The 18,314-nt window shown below is 55.6% G+C and overlaps 1 protein-coding gene across 2 annotated transcripts; it reads right to left on the minus strand.

The window, feature by feature from the left end:
• Positions 1-615: 615 nt before the first annotated feature.
• On the minus strand, positions 616-16,689 carry ABHD6 (abhydrolase domain containing 6, acylglycerol lipase). Of its 2 annotated transcripts, none has more exons than XM_082059785.1 (10): positions 16,607-16,689; positions 13,179-13,248; positions 11,374-11,517; positions 7,783-7,939; positions 6,983-7,096; positions 6,597-6,729; positions 5,236-5,393; positions 4,076-4,130; positions 3,304-3,404; positions 616-2,426 (listed from the first exon to the last, which is right to left on the minus strand). In XM_082059785.1, the coding sequence occupies exons 3-10, from the start codon at positions 11,490-11,492 to the stop codon at positions 2,250-2,252; spliced, it is 1,014 nt and encodes a 337-aa protein (XP_081915911.1). In that variant the 5' UTR covers positions 11,493-11,517; positions 13,179-13,248; positions 16,607-16,689; the 3' UTR covers positions 616-2,249. The 2 variants fall into 2 exon arrangements, with proteins under 2 accessions (XP_081915911.1, XP_081915912.1); XM_082059786.1 differs by lacking the exon at positions 16,607-16,689 and adding an exon at positions 13,742-13,908.
• Between the last annotated feature and the right edge of the window lie 1,625 nt (positions 16,690-18,314).

The following is an 18,314-nucleotide window of genomic DNA, read 5'->3' on the forward strand; positions in this document are numbered from 1 at the left end:
GGCCAGGCTCTCACCACCCTCAGGGCAACAATTTCTTCTTCATCTCCAGCCTGAATCTCCCCTTTTATAGTTTAAAACCTGCAGCCACCGTCACCTCTATCTGTGCCTGCGGGCAGGGGCTGGGGGGCCGGGATGATGCTCCCCAGCCCTCCCTGCAGCTCCTCTGCCCAACCACACAGAGCTGGGCCTCCTGGAGAAAGCAGGAATGCAGATGTTTTTGCCTGGGTATTGATGTATTGCTATCCCTTGTGTACTGTATGAACTCAGTAAGACTTGTAATTACATCTAAAATTGGTGTTTAACGCACTTTCAAGAGGTATCTTGGCACTCAAACCCTAACTCCCCTGCCCCCCGAGGTTTTATTTCACTTCTCAAGTGTTTAGGGCCACGTCCTCTTAATTAAAAGACAAAAGCAAAATTCACGTTGTCTTGAAGAGATGCAGCTTGAGCCTTCCTGGTCTTCGCAGTCTCTCTTCACATTGTCAAACATTCCTCAAGGCAAAACCTGCATCTCCTAGAAATGTGGGGAGGAAAGCAGCAGCAGAGCCAGTCCCTGCGCCGGGCATCACCCCCAGCACAGCCCCTTCTTCCTCAGAGTAACCATTGCACAGCGGATTCCTTAAATCACTAGATTTTAATAGCCATATAAATCTTTTGCATACAGCAATCTGTGGCATATGAGAAACCATATAGATACCCAACAACTTTTTCTGGCTTTTACCACATAAAACTATCACCTTATTTTATTTTATTTTTTAAATCGACTCCTGTAGTAGAAACAACAACCAAGCAATTAACAGCGAATTCCTAATTTTCTAAAAGAACAGCGTTTCTTCTCTGAAAAAGAGCAGAGAAGCTGACGGGGAGTTTCAGATCTATGTACAGGTGGGGGCACCTCGGAAGGACGGCGAGACAATGGCTGTCAGCACCCCAACGGTGGGTGCCCCGTCTGCGGGGGGCTCTGAGCACCCACTGTCACCCCCCGAGGAGCGCAGGGGCGACCGAGGGGTGACGGTCACCTCGCTTCGCCTTCCCAGGCCCACGCACCGCCCTGCCCTCCCACATCCAAGGATCCCACTCAAAACCAGGACCAGCTCCGTCCCCCCAGGACCCGCAGCGAGGGACCGCACTGGGGGGGTGCAGGATGCATCCCCACATCGCCCCGCAGCCTGCAGAGCGCAGCTTGTCCGCAGTGCCCGTTTCTACTAATTCCACTCGCTCAGGAGTTACACGCGTGGAGAGGACACACAAGCACACCGAGCCGTCCCCACCGGGGCACCCCCTAACCCCCATACACACCGCTCCCACCCTCGCGCCTGCTTGTGGTGACATCGGCATTCGCAGAATTCACGGAATTCATTAAGAAAAATCGTATTTACATCAACGTGTTCAGCAGCGCGACGTGCTAGAGGAGCTGAGATAAATTTGCCCGAATTTGCTGCCTCGCACCCTGTCCATGGGTTTATTGCTGGCTCGGGCACCGGATTGCCTGGGTAGTTTCCATGCCTCCGGTTCACGCACCGGTGGTGAAGCTGCTGTCTGTACCCCGAGTTCTCACTCGCTGTTTCACCCCTGGACAGGGCGGGCTGTGCCGGACGCCGTCCCCTGGGCAATGTTAAGGCATCACATATACACAGGAGCTGTTCGGGCGTTTGAAAAAAAACCCACTCAAAGTGTAAACATTTTCACACATACAGTCATTGGACTTCCACGCATGAAGTTTCTGGTTGTTTTCTGCATAAATCACGAGTTAAGGAGCTACACAAAGAGCACTCGAGCCTGGAGCACAGGGGTTCTCTGACAGCACAGCAGCATGCAATGCGATGGACTCTAAGGAGTAGAAATATTGTTAAGTCTCAGTTCAGGACGCTTCTTCCTTCCTACGCTTCTTATATAGTTTAGATAAATGTCATTAACAACTATGTGCCGGTAACTCGGGTAAGATGGGTGGCTGCGTAAGGAGCTTCAGCATACGGCATGGCTAACGCTTGGTGATTTCAGCTCGTTTCTACTTTATCTCTAGAAAAGGAAGAACTTCTGTTTCCATTCCGGTATCTATGGAGGTTGCTCAATGACCCCTAGGTTGCTGTGCCGGCGGTGCTATAGGTTTAGGTATCAGTGATTCTGCCTTCCTCAGGGACTTTGGCACATTCACCTCAATTCGCAAATGAGATCCCTGAGAACTTCTCGAAGCTGCAGGGCTTTACAGTTCAATAGAGCCGGCGCGGGCGCCCGGCTCCTCGCCGCGCTCACGCCTGCTTCTTCATGTAGTAGGGGCTGTGCAGCAGCGCCAGGAACTCCAGGATGAGGTTGGCCGTCTTGCGGGGCCGCTCCACCACCACCGAGTGCCCGCAGTTCTCCAGGATGTACACGTGGCAGTCCGGGATGGCGCTCGCTAAAAGGTTGGCACCAGAAACATCCAGGACCTGGGTGGTGGGGGAAAAAAAAACCAGTCACTCCCATGGGTAGAGCTGGGTTTTGGTTGACACTGTAGAAAGAAACCCCATTTGAGCTGCCTTTGAGTCGAAGTAAGATGCTGAGCAGGGATGTGGGCATTGAGAACAGATTTTTAGCAGGGCCTGTTGTGATAGGACAAGGGTTGATGGTTTTAAACTAAAGGAGGGAGATTCAGGCTGGGCAGGAGGAAGAAATTGTTGCCCTGAGGGTGGTGAGAGCCTGGCCCAGGTTGGCCAGAGAGGTGGTGGATGAACCATCCCTGGAGACATCCCAGGCCAGGCTGGACGGGGCTCTGAGCACCCTGAGCTGGTGAAGATGTCCCTGCTCATGGCAGGGGGGGCACTGGGGGAGCTGGGAAGGTCCCTTCAACCCAAACCATCCTGTGATTCTATGGTGCCAGCCCCATCCCATGGTACCCGTGCATGGGGACAGGGCAGGGGTGTTGCACAGCACTGGTCTCAGTATGCAGCAGGAAACTCTCTTGGATGCTTTTTGGCGAAGGCGCCATTGCAAGCACCACTTGCGCCTTTACCAGCCTGCAGCTCACCTCCCTCCCCCGCCCACTCCTCCCTCCACAGCCAGCCCTGTGGAGCCCCACAACTGCCCACAAACTGCAGATTCCTCCCCAGCTGTCAGGACAAGCCTCTTCGCTGGCACTTTGTGTCCAGCTCCTGCCCCCCATCTGTCCCCTCGCCCCCCCAGCCCTGGTTCTCGCTGTTTCATATCTTTCTGTCCATCACCCCGCCGAGCCCCCCTGTCCAAACCCAAGGGAATGGGGCCACCCGTGTGCCCACCGGCCACAGAGCAGCCACAGGCTGGCGGCGCAGCCCACGTGTCCCCATGTACCTGGTCCTGCTTGCCCCAGATGACCTGCGTGGGCACTTTGATCTTGCTCATGTTCTCGTGGAGGGAGTGCCTGGACTTCTCATTCACGATTTCTAAAAACACTAGTGGGGGAAAGAGGAGAGAGTCAGTGCTACAAGGGGATGCTTTGCTGCCCTGTCTCACAGGGGTCCCTGCACGCCAGTCCTGCCAATGTCCCCTCGGTGGGACACCGGGGGGGTGATGGAGAGACCCCCCAGGGGCTGTCCCTGCAAAGGCTGAGTCCTGCACCACCACCGGGATCCTCCTCCCAGCCCCTCTCCTTCTAGATATTAGCACTAATTAACACACATGAGGGCAAAGCAGCGACCCCACCACCCACCGGCTGCTACCAGTGACTGAGGTGCATCCCCAAATCTCTTAATGACGTTGCCCCTTCCCACCCTCACCAAGGCAGCATGGGGGTGCACAGGGAATTAACAATTAACTAATTAACACTTAAAGAACTAACACTTGAAGAGCTAACAGAGAGCTAACCCTTTAAGCCACATCACTATTTCCTAGCCTTGCTTAGCTTTGTGTAACTTATTGTACGAGAAACAGGAGTTCGCTGACGCCTTGCAAAGATAGAAAACCTTGGGTGCATCCTTGGGTGAACTAGATAACAGAAACTTGGGCACACAACTCAGAGGTCATTTCCGCACCTCAGGGGACAGATGGCAGCAGGGGACACGGGACCAGCCTGTCCCCACCCCTGGGGTCCGGCTGGAAGGCCCGGTGAGGGGGCAAAACTTACGCTTCCGATAAAAATCGTTGTGTGGGATGCGAACGTCGACGAGGCCCTGGAGGATCTGCGGGGAGAGCAGAGGGAGCTGCTGGGGGCCCAGAGCTCGTCCTCGCCACCCCCCTGCCCCATGCAGCCCCGCACCCACACCAGCCCAGCACCTCCGCCCGTACTTAAATGCACCTATTTCAGCAACACTTATTGTCTATTTTATGATGTGGATCCCAATTTCTCCCCCAGGCCAGCTATCCACAGCCAGCCTCAGCCATGACTGTGCGTTTCTTCCTTCTTTTTAAGTCTTTTGTCAAAAATAAAACAGTCTTGGCGTTACCTTACATTTTTTTCCTTAATCTCCAATCTACTCATCACAGGCTTCCTAAGGAAAACCAGCTTAATGGCCAGGCCCTCGCCAAGTTCCTCCCGCCTGACAATGAGGAGATTAACATTTCCATCCCTTTTCCTTAAAAAGCAACAAACAATCTTCCTCCAGGCCCAACAACAGCCGCTTTAGTTATTTAACACTTCCTGACTGCTGTATTTACTAAGAAGCCCCTCGACATCCCAACCCACTGCCAAGACTCTGCTGGAGGAGGAATTTCAGGGGGTGTTGCTGGAGGGAGGTGGGAAAAGCGAGTTTGAAGGGAAAGTGCTGGAAGGGTGTTGGGAGCGGAGCTGGGGTGTCCTGTGGGGTGACGAGCATCAGGCTCGGGAGAGGCAAACAAGCAGAAAAATCATAACAGAAAATGCCACTGAAAGTTGGGGAGTTGGTGAATTGGACTCTAAGGATGTACGACCTCTCATCTTGAAGAAAGGATGCTGAAAAGCACGATTTATTTGGGGATGATATGGCTTCTCCCAAGTAGCAAGTGATAGAATGAGAGGAAACGGCCCCAAGTTGCGCCAGGGGAGGTTGAGGTTGGATCTGGGGAACAATTTCTTCCCCAAAGGGCTGTGGGGCATTGGAACAGGCTGCCCAGGGCAGTGCTGGAGTCACCATCCCTGGAGGGTTGGACAGATGGAGATGAGCTTCTCAGGACATGGGGCAGTGCCAGGGGTGGGGTAATGGTTGGATTCCATCATCTTGAGGGTCTCTTCCAAGCAAAATGATTCTGTGATCCTGTAAGCAAACGTGTCCCCCTGTCCCAGCCACCACAGCCAGCCCAGCTCCTCACCTGCTGCGGCACCTTGAAGCGAACGTAGGAGCAAAGCTTCAGCATATCCGACATCTCCTCAGGAGTGGAGGGAATTAAAGGGATCCTGTCGATGCTTTCAGACTCTTGCAGCTCCCGGAGCTGTTTGATGAACTTGCTGTCGGTGGTACTTGGCAGGCCTGGGTCCAACGAGAAGGGGGGCGCAAGCTGAAAACCCGGACAAGACCCTACCAGCCCCAGTGACAGCATCACTGTGCTGACCTCCAGCATCCCTGGCTCTGCCTTTCCACTTGCTCAATCATTAAAAGAAAAAGTAGAGGGGGAGAATAAAATCTGTACACGCAGCAACGTTAATAGGCACCCAGGGTACCCCAGCCTCCCCCTGCTCCAGGGCTGACACCACCGAGCCCCGTGGGCTGATGCAACACAAGGTGTATTCCTTGGAGACACAAATAATTTGGCAAAAAACGTTGTGTTTATTTTTATATAGACAGTACATGCAAATACTAATGCCTGTGCCCAGCCTGCTACAGCAAAGGGTCAGACAGGCAATTCCAGAAGCTCCAACCACACGCACCCATCCCCCAGCAGTGTTATCCCACACCCCTCTGCAGCCCCACACAGGGGTTTCACACCCAGAAATGGAGATTGTTGGCCGAAAGCTCCCCAAGAGCCTTGCCTGTAGCTTGGTGACCCTGTGCTTTGCTTCACTACTTACTTCTTACCAGAAGCCTCTTTCCTTGTGCAGAAGGAGCTGCTATAACAATAAGGATGCAGCAAAGCCCTCCCGGCAGAGGAGCTCCCTGCCAAACCTGCAGCGCGTCATGGCCAGGCTCCCCTGAGCCCCCCGGCCAAGGGGATGGAGGGATGGAGGGGTGCTGCATGGGCACAGAGACACCCTGCTGCCCTGCACCCCATCCCAAAGTGCTCCTCCCACTTGGAGCACCCAAAGGTGCCAGCAGCGAGCTCGCCGTCCCCAAGCCCCAGCCCTCTGGCCACTGCAGCTCTTGAGTGGCCAGACTGGGGAGACTTCCCATCGCTGCTGGGGCTCCAGAGCGGGAGGCTACGGACGTGCCATGTAAAACAGCTGCCACCCCACGGGAAACAGGTTTTCCTCCAGAGCAAGACTTGTCCCGTTTGCCCTAATCCCAGCTCTAACCACAGCTCAGTGGGGCAGATCCAAAGCCCTGGAGAAAAGGAATCAGGACAAGGCTGTGATTTCCTCCCGTGCCCTGGAAGCATGCCCGGCTGGAGCTTTTCAGACGGTACATACAAATTGTTTCAAAATGCTTCGTACTAAAAGCCTGTATTGCCACCAGCACTGCTGTGGGCTTGTGCACCGGCTCCTGCTCGCCCTCTCCTCGCCCCCCTGCCTTGCCCACCTGCGGGACAGATGAGGGTCAGGCTGCAAATGTCTTCTGGGTACTGAGCAGCGTAAACGCCGGCAACGTTTCCCCCCATGGAAGTGCCAACCAGATGAAAGGGCCTTCTGTTCAGCCTGATGCACTCCACGAACTGGCAGGAGAGCAGAAGGAGCATTGTTAGGGAAGAGGAAGCAGCGGCCTGGGGTCATTAGAGAAATTAAACTCAAAAGCTTGAGGTCGGTGGCTCTGGCTGCCTGGGAAGGGAGGGTGCGGGGCTGCACGACGCAGGGCTCACGGGGCTTAGCATCCCTCTTGTCCCCACATCCCTGCGCATCCCTCTTGTCCCCACATCCCTGCGCATCCCTGCATCCATCTGCAGAGGTGATGTGATGCTGGGCCATTACCTGGTGGATTCTCTGAGCCTGCCCACTGATGGAGTAATCATCTAGGTCCGAGCGGGTCGTGCCCTCGTGCCCGGGCATGTCCACACACACCAAGTGCAGGTTCTTTGGCAGGAACTGCAGAAAAAATAACAAGGGTGGTTACAGCACGGGGGAACTGCTGTGAAGCCCAGGGAGTGACCACAGGTGAGAGTAGGGGCATTGCTCTCCTCCTAGAAACCCCTGGTTACTTGTGCACCAGAATAAATTAGCTTGTGTACCAAGGATGACATGATGAGAATCACAGAATAGTTTAGGTTGGAAGGGACCTTCAAAGTCCCACCCCTGCCATGAGCAGGGACATCTTCACCAGCTCAGGTGGCTCAGAGCCCCGTCCAGCCTGGCCTGGGATGTCTCCAGGGATGGTTCATCCACCACCTCTCTGGGAACCTGGGCCAGGCTCTCACCACCCTCAGGGCCAACAATTCCTTCCTCATGTCCAGCCTGAATCTCCCTCGTTTAGTTTAAAACCATCACCCCTTGTCCTATCACAACAGGACCTGCTAAAAAGTCTGTCCCCATCTTTCTTATAGGCAAGACTTACTTCCCACAGAGAAGGCAGGTATATACTGCTCTTCCCTTCTTCTTGTCATAGGGATGACAAGGATCCAACAATCAACCAGCACAGAGCTAAGGAGGGTATTTCTAAGAGGTTACAACACTCATCACGTCCCAGGCGTGCAACCGTTGGGTCCCCACATCACCCTCAAGCCCAGGACCATCAGCTCTTACTAAGCAGTGACATGACAGAAATGGAATCCCACCTTGACTATGGACAACCACATGTCTTTGTGGGCTGAGAAGCCGTGTAACATCAGGATGGACGGTCGGTACCCAGGTCTCCCTCTATAGGAATAACAAAACTGATAGTCATCGTAGTATGCGTATCTAACCTGCATACCCAGGGCTCGGCGCCAGTACCTGGAAACAAGGAGAAAACACCACCAGTGAGTGAGGCAAGACCAGGGCCCAGCGGCAAGATAAGCCAGGTGACAAGTCCAAACTCTGCCACGGATCTGCCGGTTTGCTAAGACCAGTTAGGTCGGGCTCACATCAGTGCTGTCATGGCCCTAACTGGGACCAGCTCTGAGCATCTGGTCCCTGGACCAGGCCCTGTGCTCACAAGGGATCCCTTACTGGTGCTGGAGCGGCCGCTGGCTGTTTGCGGCGGGCCTGCAGATGGCTCGGGGACACACCCTGTTCGGTAAAAACTTTAACTACCCAAAATAACTCATTTGCAAAATTCCCTCAAGGCAATGGAAATGGGCCAAAAATAACAACCTAACATGGAAAACACCCAAAGGTTGGTATGAGGAGAGAGGCCCAAGAGAGAACGGTAGCGTGCAAGGGAGGTGCTTGGTCCAAGTGGGGTTGTTGGGGCACAACCTCACAGCCATGGGACAACATCACACCCCAGACAAGCATCTCGGATCCCAACCAAACCAACCGCGTCACCCAGAGCGCCGCGCAAACCCATTCCCCATACCTCAACTAGATGATCTTTAAACGCTTATTTATACACACACAAAGGACCAGAGGGAACCATCTTTATGGGTCAAACACCCCAGAAGATAGCAGGGTAACCCCAGGAAGCCGGGGTTGTTCCTCTGCAAGCAGCGCAGACGGCTCCTGCTCGAGGAGCGTGCAGCGAAACCGCCGGCCAGAGGGGACCTGGACAGAGATTATCGGTGACACTTGGGACACATGGTGTGTACGTGCAGCCCCAGGTGGAGGAGCAGGGACGCTGTCGCTGCATTTCCCCTCTGCTCAGCACATCCCCTGCCAGGACAGCCACCAGGCTACTCCTGATGGCCAAGATACCGGCAAATATTTTTATACACAATAGCAGAATTTATTTGAGACACAAGAGCAAGGTCACCAGCACTGCTGGGCTGTCCTAGCTCTCTGCCCACTCAAAGCTTATGAATAGTGCAATCCTCTTTTAGCATAATCCCTTTTTGGAGGGAGTTAGTGGGACTTAAGCAGCATCTCGGCTCTCTGCTGGTCCTCCAAGGAGAGGTGAATTTCTCCCTGAATAAGTGTCTTAAGAGTCCTCGCCTCAAAGGCACCGGTGTAAACTACCGATGGGCAAGATGATAACATTTTTAGCAACTGATCCTGATGGATCAATTCAGCAGAAGGCAAAATAATCTGTGCAAAGCTGAACTGATCCCTCGCAAGGTGTTAACGCGCTTAGTGGCGGCGGCTAAACTGATTAACCCCTGGTGGGCAGGCAGGCAGGGCAGGGGTCAGCGGAGCAGCCCTGGGTGTCACACCCGGCATTAGCGCCCCGGGAGGGAGCGAGGCCATCGGTGACGGGGACCCGGGGTGACCCTGCGCCGTGCTGGCTGAGGACACGCAGAGCGGCAGCGAGCGGGAGGAACGGGGCAGCGAGAGAAGGGAGAAGCATCTCCCGGGATGTGGGGAAACACAGTGATTTTACCCCAAAAAGTTGACTCGGAGGCAAATAGGGAAGGATGAGTAAAGAGCAAACCCGCTTTTCTCGCCTGCTGTCCCTAAGAAAAGAGGTGCCCATGAAACAGAGCGTCACGGTGACTCCTGCAAAATGCCAACGCTGCCAGAAAAGCTACGAGAGAGATGGGGGCACTTACCCTCCACAAGAACAGAGCCCTGGTGATCTCTGCTCGCACGCTCCCTCCTCACCCGAACACAGACCGACCCACCCACGGTGCATCTTCACCCAGCCCCTGATCCATAGAATCATAGAATCATTTCAGTTGGAAGAGACCCTCAGGATATCGAGTCCAACCATAACCTAACCTAACTCTAGCACTAAACCATGTCAATAAGAACCTTGTCTAAACGCCTTTTAAACCCCTCCAGGGATGGTGACTCCACCACTGCCCTGGGCAGCCTGTTCCAATGCCCCACAGCCCTTTCTGGGAAGAATTTTTTACTAATATCTAATCTAAACCTCTCCTGGCGCAACTTGAGGCCATTTCCTCTTGTCCTATTGCTTCACAGCCCTGAAGGACACAGCAGCATCATCTCCTCTGCCACCTTCTCAACCCAGCTCCATAGAGCTCCCAGCATCAGTCCTTGTGCCTCCTTCTCCCTGTCCTGCCCCCGCATGCAGAAGCGTTTCCCCAGTGGTCCCCCCTGAACCTGAGCCCCGCAGGGTCCCCCCCGCCTTCCACCAGCTGCTCCTGTGTCCAAGGAAAAAGAAAAGTAATTTGCCTGACAAAGCCGGTACCGTGTGGACCCCCTGCCTGCTCGCCTTTGCAGAGCAACGTTTGGCCTCGCAGCTTCCCACGAGATGCATGACGGGATGAAATTCTCCCCGTGCCGATCCAGTCGCTGGGGTTTTCATCCCATCCTCCCTCAGCCCCCAGACGCTGTCATTAAAAGGCTGCTAATTAACGTGCTGTTAGAAACGGGCTCCATCGCGCTGCTGCGCCTGAGCGCCGGACGGGCTCCCGTCCTCCTCGCGCAGGAGGTCACTTTGATTTGGAAACACCCCCTGAGCAAAACTGCAGGAGCCACCATCTGCCAGCAGCATGTGAGGGCAGCCTGCTGTGCTGCCTGCTCCTGCCTGCTGTGCTGCCTGCTCCTGCCTGCTCCTGCCCATGTCGGGCGAGGAGACGCTGCCCCGGCTTCTGAAGGCAGCGTTATTACAGCCTTCCCCTGCAACAAACCCAGCCAGGAAAGCTGCCAGCATGCTTATCACCCATTTCCAGGGACAGATGAAGGCTGAAGGATGCAGCGCCGGCATCAGAAAGGACAAGATGCATGTGGGTAAGGAAAGGCATCACTCCAGCTTCTCCAGCACTCCAGCCCAGAGTGGGGAGAATGAGAAGAGCCCCGTCCATAACTAGCAGTGAGAGAAAAGCCCCTGCCCACCGAGCAGGTTGTTAACCAGGAGGGATTGTGTGAGCCGAGCAGTCATGGCAGAGCCAGGGACACCCGCAGCGATGGCTGCAGAGACAAGGCGGGAGGTCACCAGCCCGCCGGGGCTGCCAGGCTGGGGACAGCCAGCAACGGTGACACTTTTCCCAGCCACAGTCCCATCCTTGGGGGAAACAACCCAAAAAGGCTCAGAGACATCCCGCAGCCCAGCTGAGGCTGCCCTGACAGACAGAAGCCTCAGCAGCAATAAATCAATCAGAAAATGCCATTTTCTTCTCCCAGAGATGCTTAAAGCTACACACAGATGGTGCGACCACGGAAAACTCCACCTTACCTCCTCCCGTCACCATCACGCGCAGGATCGCCCACCTCCATCCATGGCAACTTGGGCTTTTTGCAACAAGCCCCATGTGTGCTGGGACCTTCCAGGGACCAGCAGCAATTCCACCCCTGGGCTAACAGGAGAGCAGCTGGGCTAACGAACTCACCAGTAGTAGATGCGGATGAGCGCCGAGGGCCAGAGGAGGAAGGAGGCGACGAAGGCCAGGATGGGGATGGCCAGGGTGCCGCCGGCGATCACAAACATGTTCAGCACGTCGGGGTCCATCCTGCGCTCCCCTGCCCAGCCTCACCTGCCCGTGGTAAGGGAAGGACCAGAGGTTAAATACCAGAAATGATGACAAGTCAAGGTTAAATGAGATCTCTGCTGCCAGGGGGAGGGGGAAGCAGCTCTGCAAGAGGTAAGGGATACGGCTTGGGAGTGCAGCAATATCTCTTTCAGTTTTATAACTTGATTATTGGCAATGAGCCTCCTAACAGGCATGAACCATGTCTGGGGTGACTGGAGGAGTTTAAAAAACAGGTAGATGAGGTTCTCAGGGACATGGGTTAGTGCCAGGGTTGGGCTCAATGATCTCTTGGTCTCTTCCAACCAAAGTGTTTCTGTGATTCTATGACACAGCCCTCGGGGCAGCCCACAGCTGCAGCGAGCACAGCACCCATGGGTGCAGGCAGCCTTTCCCCCGATGGGTGCACGCAGGGGTGGCTTAAAGCAGGCTCCGCGTTGCTTTTCGGAGGCAGCCGTCCAGCTCGGGCTCCCCTCCCCCTGCCCGATCCCAAATCCCCAGCACACAACCACTGACCTAGAATTGATGGCTTGAGCCCGGCTCTCATTACCGCTCCGCACAGGCACCAACTAATCAAGGCAGCAGAGCCTATTAATGGGCTTGGGAACCAAAGGAAACAACCTGGCAGGGTGCTCTTTGGCCACCAGCCCTTATCTGAGGCAAATTCACCCCTGCCCCATGTCCTTGCTCCTGCCCCACAGGGGTTTTGCCCCGGCTGTGGATCCCAGGTCCCCATCCGGCTCCCGAGCATCCTTCAGACACATCCCAGGGGCAGAGATGGAGGACACCGGGCACAAGGACGAGCCCTCACACACCACCGTGCTCGTCCCTGAACTCTCCCCACCATGAGCAGCCGGGAGATATTTTTCTCATTAAGAGATTAAACCTGTCACACACACATCTCCTCTAATTCTCCTTGCTCACCAACATATGTCTCGCCCTCTCCTCAGCGCTGGTTTTTTTTGGTCACACGTTTCTAAAGCGAGATGTTTCCAACGCCTGCTCTCCCACCAGCCGTCCCCCCCCATCACCACCACATCAATCTGCGCCAGGACAGGCGGATTTATTGCTGTTCCCTGCAAGACCCATGGCGGTGTGGGGTACGTTGTATGTTATGCGGGAAGCAGGAACTGAATCCCCACAGTCGCATCCTCCGACGCCATCGCACTGGATCACATCAAACCACCACATTACCCACGACCAAGAAAAACAGTTTACAGAACCTCTGCAGCAACAGCCAGGTTTGCCCTCTTCCCCCAGGGAAAACAGGACTAACAGAGATTGGAGGAATACTGCAAATATTCCCACCAAGCACCTCCTGAACAAAGCTAAACCCCATTTCCTTCTTCAAGCCTCAACAACACACCGTTATTCATTTAATTAACATTTTGCAGGAAGATTTTTGATCTCTGCATGGCTTGTTCGTAGGTAAATACTTTGTGCAACAGATAAGCCTTGTAGGTGAGAGCAGAGCTGCACAGGAGCCCACTTGAGAGCACTTTGCTATGTCACTAAAACAGTGGAGCAATTAAGCACAGAAAATCACCATCATCCCCATTGGTGACCCGTAACAAGAGAACACGGGGTCACCACCTCCACCTCCGCCGCCTCCGCCGCTCTTGGAAAGCAAAACAAGGAGGAGAAAGCCTTTAAAAAGCTCAGCTTACTCTGCAGAGATCCCCTCCTCCTCTCGACACGGGTCCTGCTGGTTGTGGGTAGCGGCAGCGTCTGAAAACACTGTTGGAAGAGGAAAAAAATAATAAATTAAATTTGCACTTCTTTTTCCTCCTTTCAGAATCGGTAGCTGGGCAAAATGGTGAGTTCGGGGTATTTAAGCCACAAGCTTCCCTTCAAGATGTCTCAACTGTTCTTTCTGACCAGCCTTTCTCCTGTTTGCGTAAATATGGTGTTTTGTGCAGTAAAGCCAAAGGAGGGCCCTTGTTCCAAGCAGGAGCAGAGTGCGAGCTGCCATCTGAGCCGGTGCGGGAGCCAGCGCGGCGGGGAGAGCCGGTGCCAGCGGCCCCCGCCGCGGCACCCCGCGAAACGGGGGCTCAGGGCTGCGCCGTGGGCGATTACAGCTATTAGAAGAAAGCCAGCTAAGCTGCTTCCCATCCCCTTCCTCTTCGTCTTACATGTAATTTTCCAAGCGCTGTCAGGGCCCCCCCCGGGCCGTCCCTGTAGCACAGCAGGAAATCACTGGCGAGGCAGGAAAACACCGGCCTGAACTCACCAGCTGCTCTTAGCCATGGGAACTACCGAAATTCATGCTGGAGGTTCAGCGGGAGCAATGGACCCCCCCCATGAGCACTGGGGGCTGCTTCAGGCCAGAGAATCCCCGAGAGATCCCGCGCAGGTGCCCGGGGGGGCTCCTGTCCCCGTTGTGCCGTGTTTCGGCAGGGCCATGGCAGCCGCCGCTCACCACGTGAGCCCCGGCGCCCAATGCCGGCCACACGCTCCCGACAACCCCTCGTGGGGCCCCCGCCGGCCGTGGGTGCCGGGGGGAGGATGCTCGGGAGCCCCGGGGTGCGGCCTGGCCTCCTTCTGCGTGGGCAGAGCATCGCCACCGGTTTCCATGGTTACCCACCATGGAGGCGAGGGGAAGGAAAACGGCAGCAGGCCCAGCTCCGTGGTCAGGAACAACCAATGTCACCCCCTGTCCCCAGCACCCCAGGCTGGTAAAGCCACCCCTGCTGGCAGCAGCGCTGTGGGGACACCAGCCCCCCAAAACCAACCACAGTGCCACCCCCTGCCATGGTGCTTTGCCCCAGGGATCGTCACCCTCCCCACAGCACCGGTACCGTGCCGCATGGCCCCAGCCAGGGTACAGCCCTGTGCTACCAGCTAGAGACATTGTGGGCTTAAAAATAAAAAGCAAGCCCTGCAGTAACAGCTCTAAATCTTCAGACCACAGCTCATCCATCACTTCGAGGTGCCCTGTGACCAAGAGTCACAGCAAACGGCCCCAAGCGTTGCTACTGCTTCTTGGAAGGATCTCCAAGTAGCTCATAAATTAACTCTCAAACGTTGGTTAGGCAAGTGTGATAAACGCCGTGTGATCACGGCAGCGGGACGCGGCGGGCACGGGATGCCAAGCCAGGAGCTCCGGTTCCCACACCGGCAGCCCGGCGTGTCCCCGCTTGTCTCCTCCTTCCTCCCCTGTGCCAAATTCAAGCAGGAGCCTCATCACCTGCAAAGAGGCGCCCAGGGGCAGGGGGAGGCTGTGGGTTGCTACAGAGGACAACATGCTGATGACAGTCCCCAGGGTTATTGGCCAAAGGACAACAAATTACTGTGAGCAAGGTTTGAACCTGCACTGGGAATTTTTTTCCTCTTTCAAGCTCAGGCGGTCAAACCAGGGAGGCTGGAGAAGACCCAACAGTGCAGCTCAGGTGTATATATTGATTTTTCCAGGCCCCACATAAGATCAAGCAGCAGCACAGCCCAGTGTGTGGGATCGAGAAAATGCATTTAGCTCTAAGAAGAAAAAAGCCATCCTAGAAATGTGAAAGCAGCTGGGATTGTTACCCAGGGAGACAGGAGGCTCTTCAGCAGCATCAGCATCTCTCGCAGAGCAGGTCTGGGAGCCAACCTTGCTGACAGGGCAAGAGCTCGCAAGGGGTACCCGGGGGGCACTTTGGGAGCTGCAGCACAAAATCCTTCACAAGGTACAGGGGTTAGGGTGCGAAGGGGAGAGCAGCAGCCAAGGCGCTGGGCAGCCCCGTGCAAGGCCAGGGGAGCTTTTCCCACCGCGGGAGTCACACGTGTGTGCCAAAATTCAAGCACAAAGGTCGTACCAGGCTGTGCCCATCGGGACTGGGCTGCGGAACCAGCCCGTGGTTGACCAACAACAGATTTTGAAACTCCAAACGGCTGAAAGCTAAGCAGCATACTTTACATTTTTTTAAGAGCTCAAAAAGAAGAAACATTGACCAATTTTAAGAGGCCCCTAGAGAATATAGGGGGGCTTGATAGGCCTCAGCAGCTGAGGTGGGACCCCCAGAAACCCCGACTCACACCACTGACCGTGCAAGAAGAAAAACCCAAAACATGCAAGTGAGCCATTTTCCTTGGAAACTGCCCCCCCCGGCACCCTCAGCAGCCAGAAAAATAACACTGACCATAAATGACAACATAACTAACGTTAGGATTCCTCAGATGCCTATTTTACAGCGTGATCTTCCAGATGCCAGCCACAGTGAAATGATAATTTAAGATCTATTAATATTTGAAAGATCTTTGTCCATCAGCCAGCCAGCTCTCAATCTTAATCCAACCTCCAGAGGGCTGAAAGTAGGAAATGTGCCCTTTCACCTTAATTTATTTATAGATGGCAGAAATGAGATCATTATTTCTGTGGTGCCATTTCACAAAACATCTCCCTCTGACCCATTTGTATTTGTGCAACACAGCTCTTAAAAATGAGCGGGAGAGTCTGGCCCCCAGCCCCACTGCTGCACCCAGGGCTGGGAACACGCAGGGACAAGGCGTCAGTGTCACCGCCAGCCGGCCTGGGGACAAAGTGGTTGGAAAGCAGGACCGGGGTGGGTTGTGCTGCCAGCCAGCTGCTGGTTTAGGAATTGATAACGTGCTCATCCTCCTTCCGGACCCCGTCGCCATCCCCATCGTGCCGCACACGCACGCAGCGGAGGATGCACCGGCGCATCTGATGTCACGAGTGCGCCCGCACTCAGCCCTGGGGGCGGCGGGGAGGGGGTTAGGAAAGATTGGGGGTCCGAGGGGCCACCTGCAGGTCCCCTCTTGCCAGCACACAGCCCCCTGTTCCCCCCCCCGGCTCCGAGCATCCTCCTCCAGCAGTATGACGGCATCCTACAAATAGCAGCGGCCGGGATGCGCCGCTGCTCTCCCGCCTTTTGCGCCCCTTTTTCTGATTATTTGGTGGGGGGGAGTTAATTAAATCCTAAAAAATATATACATTTAAATTCTCCCCACCCCCAGCGATGCTACGGTTGTGACCCGGGGGGGACCGAGGGGGGGGGCCCCGGACGCCGTTCCGGCGTCCGGGGCCCCCCCCCACGGTCCCCCCCGGTCTTGGCATTGCTCTCATTACCCCCGCACCCCCCCTCTCGCCTCTCACCGTGCCGATCCGAGCCGGGCCGGGCCGCAATGGCAGCGCTGAGCGGCGGAACGAGGCGGCTCCGTTGCGCCCTCCCCTCCGCTCCCTCCCTCCCTGCGCGCCGGTTGCCGGGGCGGCTCCGCGGGGGCGCAGCGGAGCGAGGCGGGGATGCGGAGTGGAATGGGGGGAGAAAGAGGGGGTGTAGAGGGGGTGTGGGTGGGTGGGAAGGGGGGAGGAAAGGGGGTGCAATAGGGGTGAGGGTGGGGTGCAATGGGGGGGTATAACGGGGGTGCGAAGGGGCTACAAGGCGACTAAAATGGGGGGATGTAGTGGGAGTCCAATGGAGGTGCAAAGGGGCGTGCAAAAGGGGTGCAGTGTGGGTGCAAGGGGGTGTAAGGGGGGTGCAAAGGGGCTACGAGGCGGCTAAAATGGGGGGACGTAATGGGACTGCAATGGAGGTGCAAAAGGGGTGCAGTGGGGGTATCACGGGCGGAAAGGGGCTACAAGGCGGCTAGAATGGGGAGATGTAATGGGAGTCCAATGGAGGTGCAAAACGGGGTGCAAAAGGGGTGCAGTGTGGGTGCGAGGGGGGTATAAGGGGGGGTGCAAAGGGGCTACAAGGCAGCTAAAATAGGGGGATGTAACGGGGCTTCAGTGGAGGTGCAAAGCGGGTGCAATAGGGGCATAGTGGGGGTGCAAAGGGGCTACAAGGGGGATAAAATGGGGGGGATGTAGTGGGACTGCAATGGAGGTGCAAAGGGGGAGTGCAAGAGGGGGTATAATGGGGGTGCAAAGGGGCTACAAGAGGGATAAAATGGGGGGATGTAGTGGGACTGCAATGGAGGTGCAGGAAGGGGCATAATGGAGCTTCCATGGGGGCGCAACCGGGATACAACAGGGGTGGAAGGGGGCAGTGCAATGGAGGATACAATAGGGCTGCCTCGGGGGTGCAAAGGGGCTACAAGGTGACTACAATGGGAGGCTGTAATGGGACTTCAGTGGAGGTGCAAAGGGGGGGTAACATGGGGTGCAGTGGGGGGTATAACAGGGGTGAAAAGGGGCTACAAGTCGGCTAGAATGGGGAGATGTAATGAGACTCCAATGGAGGTGCAAAAGGGGGTGCAATAGGGGTGCAGTGGGAGAATAACAGGGGTGCAAAGGGCTACAAGGTGACTACAATGGGGGGATGTAATGGGACTTCAGTGGAGGTGCAAAGGGGGGGTGCAATAGGGGTGCAGGAGGGGTACAAGGGGGTGTAACGGGTAAAGTTGGGGGACATAATGGGGTTTCCATGGGCTTGCAAGTTGGACATAGTGGCACTGCAGTGGGGGTGTGGATACAACAGGGATGCAAGGGGGATACAAAAGGAAAGCAAGGGGATATGCAAAGGAGACACAACAGGGATACAAGGAGGAGGCAATAAGGCTACAGAAGTTGTACAGTGGGGTTGCCATGGGGATGCAAGAGGGATAAAAAAAGGAAAGTGCTATAGCTGCAAAGGGGTTACGACAAGGAGCTACAAGGGTGGATACAACAGGCGTTACAACTGGGATGCAAAGGGGATGCAATACAACTGCCACAGAGCTACCAAGGGGGATGCAGTGCTGCACCCCACACAGCACACAGCCCCCTGCACGAGGCCTGGGGACAAGCCTGGGGGTGGGGGACGTCGGTCCCTTTCCCAGGGATGGGGCCGCAATCAGGGAGCACAGAGCTCTGCCACATTTCC

This window comes from Streptopelia decaocto, assembly GCF_964273445.1.
Source record: "Streptopelia decaocto genome assembly, chromosome: 8".
In the NCBI taxonomy this organism is placed as follows: Eukaryota; Metazoa; Chordata; class Aves; order Columbiformes; family Columbidae; genus Streptopelia; species Streptopelia decaocto.